Genomic DNA, 17,081 nt, shown 5'->3' on the forward strand with positions numbered 1-17,081 from the left:
CAAAACCTAAACAGATGATGACAAGAAAATGGCAAAACAAGGGTGTATCACCATGTTAGTCCTACATTGCATTCAGGTTTACTGCAGAGATTTGAAAACAAGGAGTTTGCAGTACGTTTACCTGCATTCAGAGGAGACAAGAGACAAAGTTTTCTATCGGAGGTCCTGGGTAACTAAAAACAGAATGAACCCCATGACAGGGTGTCAGGGAGACAGGTCCTTACCTTCTGGTCCACTATGGAGCACACCAGGTCCTTCACAGACGACAAGGAGAGGTCACTGGCCTCCAGGTTCACAGTCTCTCTGGTTAGCCCGATCTGCAGCAGGAAGGAGACCCCATGGAAAGAGCTGCGGGAGTTGGTGGGGCTGGGGGCGCTGTGACTGCCGTTGGACAGCCGTGTGTAGAGCGGTCCAGGCGGGCTTGTTGACAAGGACGGGTGGTGCGGATAGAGAGAGTGGAGGAAGGCTCGAGGTAAAGATGGGGGAGAGGAGGCAGACATTGGGTTTCTTCCAGTGGCAACGGGAAATGCCGAATAGTGGAGAACTCAGAGAGGACTGGCAGAAAAAAGCAGAGCTGGATCTGTGGGGATAAACTCTTGGTAGGGGGAACCTTGAGTCCTCATCAGTCGTAGTGACTCAGCACTGTTTGTTTACCAGAGTGACATTGTTTTTCCAGAAATTGAGAGGGTAACAATCTATCCGCCCACCTGAGCTCACACACCATACGCTCATTAATTAGGTGGGCAGGTGATGGAGAGAGAGTCCCTGACCAATCCACAGGCTTCTGCTGTAAAATCACTGCCACAAACTTCACATCCTGGAGTGGCCTTCCTTCTCCTTACTGAAGTCAGTAATCCACTCTGACCACAGGAAACCTGTCACCACAAACACACACAGCTATTTTCACTGTGAGAAAAACCATTTGTCAGTCCTACTGGTGCACATTGAGGCTCTCATTGCGCTGACACCTGTACGAATGAATCAGCTGCTTTTGTTCACACTGTGGACACATTTTAATTGGAAAAATACACAATCTAGCCAATATATATTTACACCGAGAGCAATAGATCACATTCGGCCACACTCCCAATCTACACTTGTCCTTTTTTGAGCGTTGTTTATGAAAACAAGTGCTGGTAATGGTGATTTCTGTAACAGCCATGTGTGCTGTGTTTTGCCTGAGTGCAGGCTACTTCCAGGGTTAGCTTTGAGCTAGCTCTCCCTGCCTGTTTGTCAATGGGCTGTATTCAAACAGCCACAACTCACACCTCACTTCATCAGCATTAGGCTTAACTTTACTGTCGACCTCTTCTTGGCTTTTAGTAAACTTGAGACAATGACGACCTCGACTGCCCATGCGCCAAAAACAGTCAACTAAGAGCCCAAAGGGACGCTTCAAAGTCCACAAAGCGGACGATTTCTGTATTTAGAAGAATTCAAAGTGCACAAACATCTGGAGCCGAGGCTTCTTGAACATCTGCACCCCTCCCACTTTAGCCTGGCTCGCTGGCAGAAGACGAGTCGAGCTGAGAATGCCAGCAAAACAAGTTATACAAGCCCCGAAATGTGCTCGTCCAGCGGACACTTTGTTGCACTTTAACTCGCCTCCAGGCTCGGGTTTGGTTTTTTGTTTTCGAGCAAACGTCGAAGCAACTCACAGTGAAAATGATACTTTACCTTCACAGTTAGCGAAGGGCGCTTTCCTTTCCATTGTGAGTGGACTGCAGAAACTTTTTAACTCCATCAACTGAGGGAAGCGGAGGCTGAACTTTTTTTTTTATTATTATTCTGCGCACAGCAAAGCACGGCGTCGTCGCCTACAGGGAATAAACACCAAGTGGACTTTTTACACACAGCGCGCGCCGAGGCTGGCCGAGCCGTCCATTTATTTTCTCTTATCTTTCATTCCAGATTGTAAAATTCATGCGCATCTTATTATCCTTCCAGCTGTGACTACTCCCCCTGTCTGACGAGAGAAAGAGTGGCGGCCGATGCTGGGGCTTGGAGTCTTTTTATCCTTTGCACCCAACTCACTTCCCATGTGTGGGGAGGACAAGTTGAACTACAGTCCCTGCGAAGCAATGGCGCCTCCGATGGAGCTGGAGCCAATGCGCATGTGCCTTTCTTTTCCGTTATTTCAACTTGGCCATGCCAAGTAAAAAGAAAGAAAAAAAAAATAAAAACTTCACTCTACACGACCTGCTTCGGTTTGTAACATGCTTTCCAAAGTTCAGCACAGGAGACATCAGGGGCCAGTGGAGGTTTTCTTACATGTTCCCATTGAGATGAGGAGGGCACTGATTTATTTCAGCAAATATACTAAGAAAGGATAAGTTTGCAGAAAACTGGGTTCTGTGGATTTATTATCTTAGAATTTTATCTGAGGATGGATGCCTATTCTACTCACTTAACTTATTAAGATTGAAAAGAAAAACAGGAAGAGGGATATTCAAAGATGTAATGTTTTCAATGAACTTGCACAACAAATTTTAGGAACTGTACTGTGCACTTAGTTGGTTTAGCAATTTGATAATGGCTTATATAAGATGTTTGCAACACAGACACACACATATAGTAAATGAATCAACAAAGGTTATAAACAGAACACATTTATTTAAACAAAAGTCTTTTAATGGATTAATACTGTGGGAATGCGGGGTCTATTTTCTTTGCCCAGGCCATTAGGCCTCCACATATGTCTTTCACTGTGATACTGTCCACTTCGGAGCCACTCATCTTCTCCAGAATCTGCACGGCCTTCTGAGAGTCATTACCCTGCTTACAGATCACATACACTGGAGGAAACCAGAGAGAGAACACTGAGATATGTTTGGGCAAAGCAGTAGACTAAATGTTCAACTAAATTAATATTTGAATACATTTGATTACACTACTAATACAGAAACATCAATAAAAAAAATAAATGTTGGAAGTAATGTAGGCTACAAGAACTGTGAATAGAATAGGGAGCCAAGGATGTGTAATGTGTTTAAAAAAATTTTAACTCAACAAACCTGTATTTAGCTCATTGATAAAGAAAACTCCACACAATTAATATACAAACCACCAAAATAATGTTTTAAATATTAATTCCTGTAAAAGCAGGCAAGCTGCTCAGGTTGACCACAATTGTTTTGGAAAAGGGGTCACCTAGCAACCCCATTACAACCTTTTACTAACCGTCCAAAATAAGCCTGCAGACCGGCAGTATGAGACTACACAGTGTGAATATGCAAGTGGCTCTATTTGCCTGTACATTTCAAACAACCTGTACAGATACTAAACAGTGTTTTGACATGTTACCTGGAGGTTGGCAGTCACCTGCCATCTGCTCTTTCAGTTGGCTGATTCTTTCCTGAAATAGTTGGATATGTTCACGCTTTCTCTCCTCTAAACTTGACAGTGGGATGTCTGGTAGAAATATAAGGAGAATAATCCCATACACACATGTGGGAAAAGTCCAGATATATGAGATAGTGAGACTGATTTCGTGGCTCCATCACTGAAAGGATACTGAGAGAAGAGGGTAAGCAGCATATATCCACCTCCACAAGAGGGCGCACATCCAATAAAAGATGGAGCTCTGCCTTGTCCTTTATTGACTGATAGTCCTGGAATTGTATGAAAACTATCAACTATCTATCAATTTTATGATTAGAGGACTATGTGGCTTTTTTTTTTTTTTTTTTTTTATGAAAAATACACATGTGCTTAGCTAAACAGTGGAACTAACACCACTAAAAGCAAATGTTGAAACACTGCTTGGATTTGACTTTGTGGAGTAATATGAGCATTTTAACTGCTTTTCCTTAAATTGCAGGAAATAAAACTGTTTCTAACTGGAGCCCCTTGCACTCGATTACAGCCCAATCAATCACGATCGCCATCTCTGTGCTTAATGACTCAGCGGGTTTGAAAGCGCCAATTCTGCAGAAATATAAACAGATGCAATCCACTACCACTGCTCTCAGCGCCAAATACAACTTGTTATTCTTTCCCATAGAAAATCTACAGGCCCATATTAAGTCATTTCCCATTTGGGGCTGGGGCTGGGTCAGAACACAGAGATGTAATCAGTTTATGAATGCACATGAAAACTGAGAAAATTGTGAGTAATCATACAATAAACAGCACTAAATACAGGGAGTCACGCAATGGCTGACCATTCTGGAGAATACATGCCCTACCTGTACTGTGATCCTCTGATCTCTGGAGAGGAGGTTGAGTCTGCGGCACTGAAACACATGGAAAAGTCAGGCAAAAAGAGAATTTTCCTATAATTAGGGGATAATTACATGTACTTTCTTTCTGCGTGTCCTTTTAAATGGCCAAACACAGTTTATGTAAGAAAGGTTTATTATTTCATTTCAAAAATGTATTTGCATAAAAATGTGCATGACTCTGCATGAGGTACCCGATCAGTTTCTTCTGTTTTAACCGACCTTATCTGTGGCAGCAGCCCCACAGAAGCTCTCATAGTCCACCAGTTTGGTTACACTGGGGCTTTCTCCACAGACTGCACAGTTGGCCTGCTTGGGCCGCAATTTGATGGTCCTAAATCTGGTATCTTGAGCGTCAAACATCACCAGCTGTTGGCTGCTAGAAGCTGGAACACCTGGTGAAGGAAAAAGCTACTTTGTTGAATGTATTGCCACACAGCTTGATTCAGAGACTCAGATGTCACGTCTCCCATTGGTGTATGGACAACATAGCAGCATTCAGGCATTTTGCTTTTCTTTTTCTGACACATCAGCCAGGTGTTAGCATGAGTATCCCCACGCAAGTCGGAGGGCATGACAGGGCAAATCTATTTCCTGATGCAAATCTTGATATTAGCATGAAAATGTCACGAGATGATGACAAATGAATAGCAGCAGAGTTCAGACATTGACAAAAATAGAAGATTTTACTTAGTTTTATCAAAAACACACAAAAAGTCCACCCCTTATTTTGCTACAACGAAATCCCTTTCAGCAGTTGACAGATGGCTCATTGCAGTGACTATGCAATAATTCTTATGCAAACCAACAAAGAGGCCAATGGAGGTGGTGTATGTAATGTGAGTTAAAATAGAAAAGCAAAAGGATACAGCCTTGTCCTGAGGCAATCTTGATGACTTCCAAAGCTTGGAAGCAGCCCATTATCCCTGGAACTTAAAGGAAATTGGAAAATGTCACCAAGAGCTATTATTCACACAGACTGAACTCTGTAAAAAAAAGTTAATGGCTTCTGGGCAAATAAAAGGACAAGACTCACCCACCCCTAATACCCCTCCATCAGAACAGTTGGTCACTGTCTCTGGGGGCGGGGGTCTTGGATATAGACATCTATAGCAGGGGCCGCCACAGTAGTTATACACGGTCAACTACAAACACACATGCACATTAATAATCTTAAAACTTTTGCGCAGCTGGATTGGAAAAGGGTCTTTCTATCTCACCTGTCCCTCCATTCTCAGAGCACTTGCTGACACCAGAGGCTTGCCATTGAGGACACAGGCATCGTTGACCAGATAACGAGTGGGGACATTATCTGAACAATCAGCCACAATGTCATACATGTGGTCGGTAAAGTGAAGGTGTCATCATAGAGTTCTCAACATAATAGATTTCTCGTTAGACTCCTACTGAATAAAAATAACAAGCTTGAAATTGGGTTATTGGATGGGAGCTGTAAGAAACATTCATGACAAAGAATTAATAAGTAGCAGGGCTGTATTTCAACTGGAGGTTGAGGACTTTGCAGCAGGATACTGTTGAATGAGTTGCAGGGCATTCTCTGTTGAGAGCTGAAGGTGGTAGGGAATACACTCTACAGTGGAGTTCAACCTGCAGACAATAAGTTGCATTCAAAAATAGTTATTAGTTTCATAGGTCTTCTCAGTTAGTAGCTTAATGACAGCACTTATGAGAGATCAGTATAATTATTGACTTTAAAAAAGCCCCATTCATGGTAATGTTTCAGTTAAACCAAGAGCAAGCATAAACCACATGTGACCTTTGAATCTGACTTAGGATCTGAGTCACATGTCAGCCCCCTCTCTCCTTTCTGCCTATCAAATAGGTTGACATGATTAACGTTGCATTACGCATGCAACAAAACTCATAAATGAACAAGTGTTATATATGCGTGTCACAGCATACAAACAGTGTGCCTATCTTCTCACAAAGTCAGTGAAATTATGCCCTCATGTGGCCATGGCTGTACATGTACATGGTAACCACAGTAGGCCTACTGTGAGGGAGAACAGCACAAAAAGCAGCTGTTTCTGAAATAGCATGTTTACACAATATTTGCAGACGGAGATATAACCTGTGGTGAGACAGGAGCGCACCAGCATACATTACAGAGCAACCAAAGGGTCACAAAAAGCACACAAATATCTCTCTTATCATCGTTACACAACATCTACAAATATTATCTGATTTACTAATAATATATAATAGCAAAGTTTCAGGGCCACTTTAGTGGGTTTGGCACAACCAGGCAGGAATACATTACTCAAAGGGTTAGGCTGTTAGGGTTAGACCGTAACTATGTAAACTTCTGTTTACGGTTTCAAATGGAATTTTTTAAGAAATGGGTACAAGTGTGATTAAGTACCTTCTAACTGCATTGGCAGCAGAGAGAGCTTTTGCCTGGCCCTGGTTCTCTTCCCCATGTAGCACCTGTCTGTGCAAGTTGCTGAGCTCCACCTCATCATAGTCAAGCAGGCCGAGTCGCCCTGGGAAGATACAAAAATGAGCATGTCAGTCAGAAAGGCCTTAGAGTAAATAGCAAAATCTATGGCCATTAAACTCAAATTTTGGTGACTTTTGTTTATGCAATAAATGCAACTGATTTAATTAAACATTCTTTGAGAAATGTGAATGACAACTGCAGACCGCTACACTTTAGGTACAATTATTTAGTTTATGAGTCTCTGGTGAACTATATCGTTAATTCTAGCTTCTGCCTACCGCAAAATACAAATATTTACACATATTTAGACAATTATGGAAGGATTATTTACTTGACTAATTTGGCACGAGGTCATGCTATATATTAATCAATCAGAATACCCACCAATTCCTGCTGCTGCAAGGTACTGTGCCAGGGGGCAGCCTAGTCCTCCACAGCCAACAATCAACACTGAGGTTTTGGATAAGTTCAGCTGGCCTGTGGACAATTAAGACATAACCCTTTGTGTTTAGTTTCACAGAGATCTCACATGACAGGATGCTGTGCTGTACTATACACCAGAATAACACTGCCTGTAGTCACCCGTACCTTGTACACCCAGTTCAGGGAGAAGGAGCTGTCTGCTGTACCGCATGATGTCCTCATTGCTCAGGGCTGGTTTGGGTTTCAATGGGGTAAGGGGTGTCACTTTGTCATGCAGTTCCAATACTGAGGGATGGCTCTAATACCATAATACCACACCACAGGAAGATTATTATTAGAAAAAAAATGAAAGGAAACAACTTCAAACAAGAGCAAGGTGGTCTCAAAGCCATCAACAACCTGCCTCAGTGGCACAGTGAGCATACTTCTCTCCAGTCAACATGCCTGACATAAGAATGGAATTAGTAGTAATTCTGTACAAGAAGCAATTTGGGGAACATCACATTAGCTTCTTTACTTCAAGCACCCACCGAAATGCCAGGGTTTTGTGTGTGTATGTGTTTTTCTCTATTCTTCAGTGCATTATGATTGTAAAATATATTTGTTTGTTTTCTGAAAACGGTTTATGAAATACACAGAATCATAAGTATGCATGAACAGCCTGTGTTTTTCATGCTGTATTTCTATATAATGCTATCATCACATCACAGCTACAGCGATTTTTCTATTTACTCGCATTTTAGATGCACAGATAAAATGCTAAGTACTAATATGCCATATTTTAAAATGTATCTTAAAGTGCTATGTGCTGTATTTCAAACTGATTTCAAACATATATAAAGTGATTGTATTGGCATTAATTGTACTTTTCGCATGGTGATTGGACATGAACCCAAAATAAATTATAGATCTCATGATCCAATCAAGCAGCTATGCCACTGACTCATGTTCATTTTGGTGACATGGGTGGAATTGTGTGAATTAAATTACATTTGTGTTACTGTGGAACTAGTGGAAGGAAGTATTGTACTACATTGGATTTTGTGGTTTTTTCCATCCCACATAAGAAAAATAAGAAATTAGCTAATAAGCGCTCTATTAAGTATCAGGTGAGATTGCACTAGAGGCAAATTTCTGTCAAATGAATAAAAGCAAAGTTTGCTACCTACGTGTAGTCTGGCTCACATACAGTTACATTCAAATGGACTGTACATCTATCATGTTACCGAGCGCGGAGAACGTAAATGCATCAGGAGTGAAAACTTTCATACCTTCTCCAGCTGAGCCAGTTTGCTTTTGAGAGCAGCTATTTCTTTCTCTTGTTCCTGGAGCTTTGTTTTCAACCGCGACAGCACCTGAGACATGGCTGCTGGTACGCACAGAGAAAACAACTGTGGTTACAACAACAATGTGTAGCATGCACAAAAAAATTTGAAGTCGGCCTCAGCTGCGGGGTTTAACGTGTGGGGAGAGCTGTTGACATGAGACAAACGAGGCAGCGGACTTCCGGGATGGCCACGTGATTGATGACGCAGTGGCGCCGAGCGTGCTGAACCGATGTTACAAGGAAATTAAAGGCTAAATGAATATTTAACACCATGTCTTACTCACGACACCTACACGAAACATCGATTTATTACAAGTATTGATTTTCATCAGACTTTATTTAAAATTACAGATTTCTTTCTTTCCTGTTTTTCGATTGGTCTGTCTGTTGTAAAATGTTGCGCTTAAGTTGAAAAATGCTGAGCAGTAAACAGACATGATGAGGCCAGTCTGGTCTTTTGACCCTCAGGTATGCTGTAAAAGTGACGGTTTGTTGGTCAAAAGGAGCAATTATCAAATGACTACATGGGGTCAGTGTGTCAATTACTGTTCACAGAAACCACACACAGCAGTATGGTGACGCTGCTGTGGTGTAAAGAGCCTCGGGTCCTCCCTCCTGCTTTTCACATGATCTGTAAGCTCTCTGAGAGGAGAGACAGGAATGTGGAGAGAAGCGACAACAACGATGGCCGAGCGAACGCACATAATGCGTTTATTTTGCATTCTTGGTATTTGGATGACATCCATCCACGGAATCCCCTGGACGCAAGAAAAGGTAAATCAATAATAACACATTGTAAGGTTGGTGGTCAGAATTGTTACCCACATGCAGAAACTGAGAACAGCAGAAGTGATCGCGTTTATTTTAAACTTGGCACGTCCAGTGCTTCTCCCCTCCAAATTAGTAGTTTTTATGCAATGCAATAATTCTTTTCAATCTGACTTTTTATCAGAGAAATATGTGGAAATTTCTTTTGTTCGTTTATTTTCACATGTTGTAACGGTCTTTGCATATAAAATTTAACAAGCACAGGTTTTTACATACAGCTTTTACATGAATGATCTGATTAAAGTGTTTTGATGATATTCCAGCCATCCCTTGCACAGTTTTGTCGCACTTGCTGTGTAAATCCCCTAACTTGCACCCGACAAAGCCCTGCTACTCATGTTCCTCATCCATGATCTTCCTCTCTTCTCTCTCCCTGGTTGCTATGGTAGCATGGCCATCATCATTGATTCTCCAATTGCAGGTCTTGATATTTATAGACCTTAAGTGGACCCCCTTTTAACTCTCCCTGAGCTCAGTGAGCCCCAGGTCTTTGGAGGACTATATTTAGTCTGTGTGACCACATAATTATACCCTATGCACTGTATGTAATCCAGTCTGTAATTACAGGGCTGATGTATGAGTCGGCCGGATGGGTTTTAATGCACAAATATGATTTATGAGCAAGCGAAGCTTTACGTTCTGATTGTCATGAACAGACTTTAAGAATGTTGCTTCTTTTTTTTGTTGTCCCAGAAAAAGGAAACTGACACAGAACAATCAGTAACTGTATGCTGTGATTTCCCTTACACAGTATTAAGATTAAAACAAGTATCCAGTCAATAAATAACTCAATCAATGGATCATGTGAGTCATTTGTTAAGTAAATATGTGTTTTCTGGTTATGGTATGTTCTCAAGTGTGTCACTTTAAGTTGAGTTTTTATGGACCAAACATTCATTCATTCATTTTCCATGTCACATATATTTAGACTAAACAACTGAATTATATATGAATAGTGAAATTAATCAATAGTGAAAGTAACTGCTAAGTAAGTAAATTCTGCACGCTGCTCTCTTTTACAACCTTGACCCGAGTGCTTATTGTTGATGCAAAACAGATTTACTCAGATTTACTCTGCCTTGATATTCACCATCAGCCCCTTCCCTTCTCCTCGCCATCCTCTCTGTCAGTTCAGTTGGTTACCAGGACAACTACGGTTCTCAACAGTTGAACTTTGAGACCAAATGAAAAGAGAGCGAAGGGGATCAGAGGATCAATATGTTTTTCTAACGCACTGGATTGACACAGTTGAAACGCCAATCTATATCCAGACTCTGTTCCTTCAATTGCACAAACAGACTAATTTTCCTTTTTTAATAGCCATGTTCTTTTTCCAAGAGTGGTATGTGTTAACAAAATCCCCTCGCTATCCTGCCTCACAATTCAGTACATCACCAATTTGTTAAAGTTACTCTCCTGTGTATTTGAATTGATGCGATCAATGCCCATTCACACAACTCTAATTGGCTCTTGTGTCCCAAAGCAAGGAGGTGCTAGAGCGAACTACACAGCTCAACTAAAACACAATATTCATGACAACCTCACCACAAGATAAAATTCATGCTTTTTGACATGAGCATCGTGTATGGCTTTTTTTGGACAGTATTATATTTAAAATGGATGTTTTTTCCTCAGATCTTAAACATTACAATAAAAAAAAAAAATTTAACTGTTTTGTGGTTTCCAATAATAAGAACAGACTAACTGCCTGTTGTGACACAGTCCTGTGACATTACTGGTTGTGTAGTAAGAGGGGGTTTTCTGTTTTCTCACATTTTATCCATATGTACTGTCACAGTCTTTCTATGCACTTTTTTTTTATCTCCCCAGTTCCAAATTAAACTCAGTTAAATCTCTCATCTCTGTTCTTTTATCTTGTTTGTCTCCTCTGGTTCTGCTCAGCTAAGGCACCAAGCTGTTACATTAACACAAGATGAGATCCTTACCGCCCTGTCTCACACAGACCTGGAGCAGATGTGGCAGAGAGATTTGAGGCCACTGCTTGTTACAAGGTACCCAGGCTCTCCAGGCAGCCAAGCAGTGCAGGAGGTGAGTTTATCATGTGTTGATAACTCTATCATGGCTGATGTAATATGAAGTGTATTCTGATCCACAGAACTATTAAAGCAATTGACACGATACATGTGGAATTAACAATATTTCATTCATGAGATTATGATAACTCAAGACAGAGATTAGCAGCAGATTTCATCTGATATAACCACATTTTCCTCCACATTTTATGCCTTGCCCCAACATGATTTTTCAATAAGAAATACATCCAGTTCAAGGAGTAATCGCAAAATACTGTTTGATTCATGAAAACAGGGAAGCAACAGGTCTAAATTAGCCGTGCATCTTTTCTGTGTGTGTATGCTTGTTAATGTGACATCTTTCTTTTAGCATATCAAAGCAACCCTTGGCTCTCTTGGAGCAGGCTGGGAGGTGACAGAGGATAGGTTCATTTCACAAACCCCCTATGGTCCCTTACCTTTCACCAACCTGATTGCCACACTGAACCCAGCCGCCAATCGCCGCCTGGTCCTTGCTTGTCACTATGACTCCAAGTACTACCCACCACAGTGGCATGGGAGGGAGTTTCAGGGCGCCACTGACTCTGCTGTCCCCTGCGCCATGATGCTGGAGATAGCACGAGCCTTGGATGAAGAACTGGAAGCTCAGAAGGTAATCAACTAAATTCAATCTACAGTGTACTGTGCTTTGTGTTTACCTGTAAATCCATGTGTGCTATATGTGGCTAAAGTTGTCAGGTGTGTAAACATGTCATTTAGGCGTGTGTCATTGTTGCTAGGGTTATGGTTCGAACTAATTCCATTTTTGGCCCTGGATCACAGTAAAATCTTACAATGCTGAGGGCAGTAGGCTCTTAAAAGACCAGCTCATTGATGTGGATGAATATCAATGTAGGGGTTTCCCAGTCAAACATGAGTTGCAATTTTCATTTCAAGCTGAGTGAGTAAAAAGAACACAGGGAGTATTTTCAGCATATCTCCATTAGTTCTGCATGGAAAATTACAATTTAGCTGTTTGGTGGTGTTAGTCGATGAAAAACTAACAATAATCATGCATCAGTCTAATTTTAAAATGGATCACAATACAACATAAAATTTTAAAATATTGAGTAACTTACTTGACTAACTAAGTAATAAAATTTGTATAGCTTTTTAATAATTTGTAGCTGTATTAATATATAGATTTGCCATTACAATCTTTCAAATTAACATTTTCACTCACTCACTCATCTTCATCCGCTTTATCCGTTTCCGGGTCACGAGGCTGCTGGAGCCAATCCCAGCTCACATCGGGCGAGGGGCGGGGTACACCCTGGACAGGTCGCCAGTCCATCACAGAAATTAACATTTTATAAATGTCAATTTCATCTTAAAGTAATGAACACAAATTTAAGCAACACGATTAGCATTCCTGTTGCTTATTCTTGGATGGACAGTGGCAGTGATGAGACAGGGAGATCAGCCAGGGGACGTGTTTATCAGACTCAGCTCAGCTGTCTATCACTAAGGTCACTGTGGGAAACGAAGTCAAGCAGAATACAAATACATTTGCCACCACAGATGGGGACACATCGGTGAAAATTTGCAAATTTTTCCACAAGCATTTTTCTCTTGAATTTAATTAGTTAAAAAATTGTGAAATTAAATGAATAGATCCTAAAAATATACATACATTTTAAAATCTTTAGGCTGTTTTTGTGTCACTGTTATCTCAAAACCAACAGAGGGCAGCAAAGCACTTGGAATGGAAACTACAATGGTGAATGAAATAGCTTATGTTTACCTCCCGTGTAGAGCTCCAGCCCCAACTTGACCCTGCAGTTGATCTTTTTTGATGGAGAAGAGGCCCTTTTCCAATGGACCTCTACAGACTCCCTGTATGGCTCCCGCCACTTGGCCCAAAAAATGGAGAGCACCCCACACCCCACCGGAGCCACAGACACCAACCAACTAGATGGCATGGTGTGTATCCATTCTGCTTATCATTCTCTGTCTAAACCACTTAGAAATGAACACAATCACTTCATCACCAGGCACAAGATCATGCCACATCAATTTCAGTACAATCAGCTTAGAAATGATCTCCTCTCACACACCCAGAGCCCACAGAGACATCTCAACAGAACAGGAGGTTTGGGGCTCTCCATATCAAGCATCATTTGTTATGCAGCACATGATAAGAACATGCCACATTAATTGGCATATGTTTCTTTATCATAGCAATGCCGAGATAATTAAACTGTTTATCAAGAAATGGAGACATTCCTGTGTGGGCAGACAGAGATAGAGCAAATAATATCTGTGTACATGCGAATGCATACACGTCATGCCCACAACATGCAGATAGGCGAGTGTGTCTTGCAGAGACAGAGTAACTCTGAAATGTGATTGTAATGGGACCAAGCTTCTGGCCCAGGCCATATCAGAATGCACGGAAAACATGAGAGTTCACCAGCATGATTCAGCCACTTCCTCCTCCTCTCCCTTCTTCTCCAGGATCTGCTTGTGTTACTGGACCTCATCGGGGCTCCTAGCCCTTACTTTGGCAACCAGTTCCCCAGGACAACAATCTGGCTCTCCAGACTGCAGAGCATTGGTAAATGATCCACCATATTATTGTTATTGTTATCAGTGTTCCTTGCGTCATTGAAGGTGTACCACAAACATCCATAAATCGACTATGAATCACTGTAATTACAAGTCATTAATGGATTTGTCATTCTGCAATAGTCATCATATGGATGCCAATGTACCAACTGTGCTGAGAAATGATTGAAATCAGCCTTTCCATCTGTCGTGACTGCAGTGTGGAGATGATTATGTGTTGTCAAAATTACTAATGAAACTTGAAAGGCCCTGTTTTCACAATCTGCTTCTCTCTGTGTTCAAATGGCTCCTTTATCAATGAACCAGCAGTGAGAAGACCTTTGGTTTTTAAACATGTGAGAACTATTTATTTTCACAATGGATCACTGTCACCTAATCCGTACACTGTTCAAAATTTAACATTTAGTTCAAATATAAAATATGATGACAATCAATAGTGGGATTCTGTTTTCCGTTGTTACCAGAGCTTGTTCTTGAATTTTATACTACTCATAAATTAGATTTTTTTTTTTTCCTTGAACTGAATTTACATGTGCACTTTTTCCCTCTTTGTCTCATAAGAAAAACGACTACACTCCATGAACCAGCTGGTGGATCATCCAAACAGCGTGCAGTATTTTTGGCCCAATCGACCTGTAGGCCACATACAAGACGATCATATACCATTCCTGAACAGAGGTATACAAAAGAAGAACAAAACAAACACAAACATTATTACATATATTCTGTTGCACTGTTGGTTGAGCTCCCTCCTGCTTTTCTGCCAGGTGTGCGTATCCTTCACCTCATCCCGTCCCCCTTCCCATCTGTGTGGCACACATTTGATGACAACGAACAGAATCTGGATCGCTCCACCATCCAGAACCTCAACAAGATCTTGCAGGTCTTTGTTCTGGAGTACCTCAATGCTAGACCAGCTGTCCCTTCAGACGCACCATAAAATATCCCAGCATACAAGTCTTCAACTCACACTGACGTTTACTGTGACATAAATAGCAACACATCTATTGCAGACGTGATAAGAGTGCCAAATGCAGAGAACATTTATCATGGAGAAGGAGCTCATATGGAAAAGTTTGTATTTTATCTTGAAATCTTCTTCAGTAAAGGTTTATATATTGTATAGTATATATACTGTTTTCTGTTTCTGTCTCATAGGAGACTGATGGCTTCATCTTTCCTCCAAGCCCTCACTCCCCAGAAGTGAGATGAGCACACAGGATCTTTTGTGTGTCTGTGTGTGTGGGGGTTGTTATTTTGACCACACTGCTCTCTTTATTCCAGTCTAAATCTCTCATTCACCCTCTAAGAAGATATCTTAGTGTCAGTGCTAATGTCTAGGCTCTTCTCCACATCTATCACAGATGAGGAAGAGGAGTTAAACAAAAGACAAAACATGTTGTGTTGTTGTGCTGTTGCTATGAATACCTATATTTTACACTTTTCCAATATAGAATATTCTCTACATGAATTGAAAACAGCCTGAAAAACATTTGCTCATAACATCCAAAATGATAATTATGGTAAATATATGCAACAGGCAATTTACATGACTTCTACAAAAACACATGGAAAATCTAATTCGGCATGCATGAGATGCGCTCAGTGGTTTTAGCAACTGGATATGTGACATTTCCTCTCCTACAGTAAATCTGTTCAGTGTTCAGAGAACAAACCTGTCAGTGCCAGGAAGTGGGTTTGTTTGTGTTATAATATCTTAGGCCCTCCATATCCTCACATCTCAAATAGTGAAGTGAATAACTTCCTGTGCTGATGTTTCACATGCCTGCCTTTGTTTATGTAACATTATTAGCTTGACCTTGATGTAGATCCCAGAATAATATACAATACCAAATGTGGTCTTCCTGTATTTTGAGGCTGAAATAAATGTTGATTCAGGATACAAAGCAGATCTTGTGGCATTTGCTTATGTTTACAAGACATTGTTTTAATATGAGGTTTTTTGCTGGCCATGAAAAAAGATACTGATCCTGATCTGATGCTTGGTCATTCAGAAAGAGAAAGGTGGTCTTTTTCAGTGAGGCAGTGTGAACAATTTTCTACTTCAATTATAATTCAAATTCAACAACCAAGCAAGAGTAGCCAAAAGTATTCTTCCAGTTTTGCATCCACTCCTCAGGCCTCACCCTCCTTCTCTTAGCCACAAAGTTTGGGCCCTCCAAACACTCCCTCCATCCCGCCACCTCATCTCAACAACAATCCCATGATTCACGTAATCCTCTCACGACCTTCCCCAAATTCCACAACAGCCAGATCCCCCTTCAATCCAGCCCACTCCCATGAGAACTGGCTCAGACACCCCCAGTAGCTGTAATCAGAAATGCTTATGATGCCTGGTAACAAAATAGACCAACTTATTGTACATTTCTGTCTCGAAGGAGATGAGAACTGTTTCAGATACTTAGACAGCTGGTCTCCACCCAAAGCCTCTAGCTTTCTTTCACTTAAAAACAGCAGTAAAGGTTTAATGACCAGCTTTAAAGAACCAACTTTGCCTTGTTTCCTTGTTTATACTTTATTTTATTCTACTATACATTTATGATCATCCCTCACTCCATTTCTTCAGGTATTTGTGTTGTCATATAGATTTTCTGTAAAATCTTCCCTTTTCCCACTAATCAGTTATCACCAAACTTATTTAGCTGAGAGGCAGCTAAATTTCAGCATGCTGAAACAAGTAAAAAGGGGAGACACATAATAAGTTGTTGTTTGTATTGTCTATAACCTTTTTTTTTTGCCTGAGAGCAAATTGATACATTGCCAAAGTTTAATAAGAGCTAAGCTTTAATCTGTAAATGATTACAGTGCAGAGTATATACAACAGCTTCCAGCTGTAGTAGTGCGATGGGAAAGAGCAGGACTCTCCCATGAAAGTGTGCTTCTTGTTGTAAAAAAAAAAAAAACCACCAACAACAACCAGTAACTCAGTAAAGGTTAGTTAATGTCAACGTCCATTATTATAAAACATGAATCCTTGCCGATAAAGTAGCTTCACCTCTGCCCATTCAAGAAACGATTTTCCCTTTTTAATTTGATATTTCCTGGAAACCCCTTTAATATGGTTTGTTTTTTTTATCCTGTACACAGGTTGAACTGTAATCAGCTTTATGTCACATACATGATGTCTCAAAATGTGAGGAAGAAGGCAGCAAAATTACATT

The 17,081-nt window shown here is 40.8% G+C and overlaps 3 protein-coding genes across 4 annotated transcripts in view; 1 reads left to right on the top strand and 2 right to left on the bottom strand.

Annotated features, from left to right (window-relative positions):
• prkd3 (protein kinase D3) overlaps positions 1-2,005 on the bottom strand; it is a 34,805-nt gene extending 32,800 nt beyond the window's left edge. For both annotated transcript variants that reach the window (XM_029494164.1, XM_029494163.1), the window contains exons 1-2: positions 1,678-2,005; positions 225-875 (exon numbers count right to left, since the gene is read on the bottom strand). In XM_029494164.1, the coding sequence (XP_029350024.1) occupies positions 225-500 (276 nt within the window). In that variant the 5' untranslated portion in view covers positions 501-875; positions 1,678-2,005. The remainder of the gene's footprint in view (positions 1-224; positions 876-1,677) is intronic.
• Positions 2,006-2,599: 594 nt separating this feature from the next.
• mocs3 (molybdenum cofactor synthesis 3) lies at positions 2,600-8,594 on the bottom strand. The gene is made up of 13 exons (XM_029493904.1): positions 8,376-8,594; positions 7,270-7,402; positions 7,066-7,158; positions 6,604-6,724; positions 5,754-5,828; positions 5,441-5,558; positions 5,257-5,365; positions 5,090-5,152; positions 4,443-4,606; positions 4,188-4,235; positions 3,515-3,611; positions 3,304-3,411; positions 2,600-2,795 (listed from the first exon to the last, which is right to left on the bottom strand). Exons 1-13 carry the CDS (start codon positions 8,466-8,468, stop codon positions 2,638-2,640), a joined length of 1,380 nt encoding a protein of 459 aa, XP_029349764.1. The 5' UTR covers positions 8,469-8,594; the 3' UTR covers positions 2,600-2,637.
• Positions 8,595-9,082: 488 nt separating this feature from the next.
• On the top strand, positions 9,083-16,571 carry qpct (glutaminyl-peptide cyclotransferase). The gene is made up of 7 exons (XM_029494016.1): positions 9,083-9,205; positions 11,162-11,308; positions 11,663-11,944; positions 13,087-13,254; positions 13,789-13,888; positions 14,461-14,577; positions 14,667-16,571. The coding sequence occupies exons 1-7, from the start codon at positions 9,092-9,094 to the stop codon at positions 14,837-14,839; spliced, it is 1,101 nt and encodes a 366-aa protein (XP_029349876.1). The 5' UTR covers positions 9,083-9,091; the 3' UTR covers positions 14,840-16,571.
• Positions 16,572-17,081: the final 510 nt, after the last annotated feature.

This window comes from Echeneis naucrates, chromosome 22 (genome assembly GCF_900963305.1).
Source record: "Echeneis naucrates chromosome 22, fEcheNa1.1, whole genome shotgun sequence".
In the NCBI taxonomy this organism is placed as follows: domain Eukaryota; kingdom Metazoa; phylum Chordata; class Actinopteri; order Carangiformes; family Echeneidae; genus Echeneis; species Echeneis naucrates.

Coding starts and splice junctions, on each gene's coding strand:
- mocs3 (XM_029493904.1), bottom strand. CDS start 8,468: ATGTCTCAGGTGCTGTCGCGGTTGAAAACAAAGCTCCAGGAACAAGAG. Junction 5,829..6,603: donor GCTGCCAATGCAGTTAGAAG/GTACTTAATCAC, acceptor TATTGTCTGCAG/GTTGAACTCCACTGTAGAGT. Junction 5,559..5,753: donor GCCCTGCAACTCATTCAACA/GTATCCTGCTGC, acceptor TACCGACCACAT/GTATGACATTGTGGCTGATT.
- qpct (XM_029494016.1), top strand. CDS start 9,092: ATGTGGAGAGAAGCGACAACAACGATGGCCGAGCGAACGCACATAATG. Junction 11,945..13,086: donor AAGAACTGGAAGCTCAGAAG/GTAATCAACTAA, acceptor CCTCCCGTGTAG/AGCTCCAGCCCCAACTTGAC. Junction 14,578..14,666: donor TATACCATTCCTGAACAGAG/GTATACAAAAGA, acceptor CTTTTCTGCCAG/GTGTGCGTATCCTTCACCTC.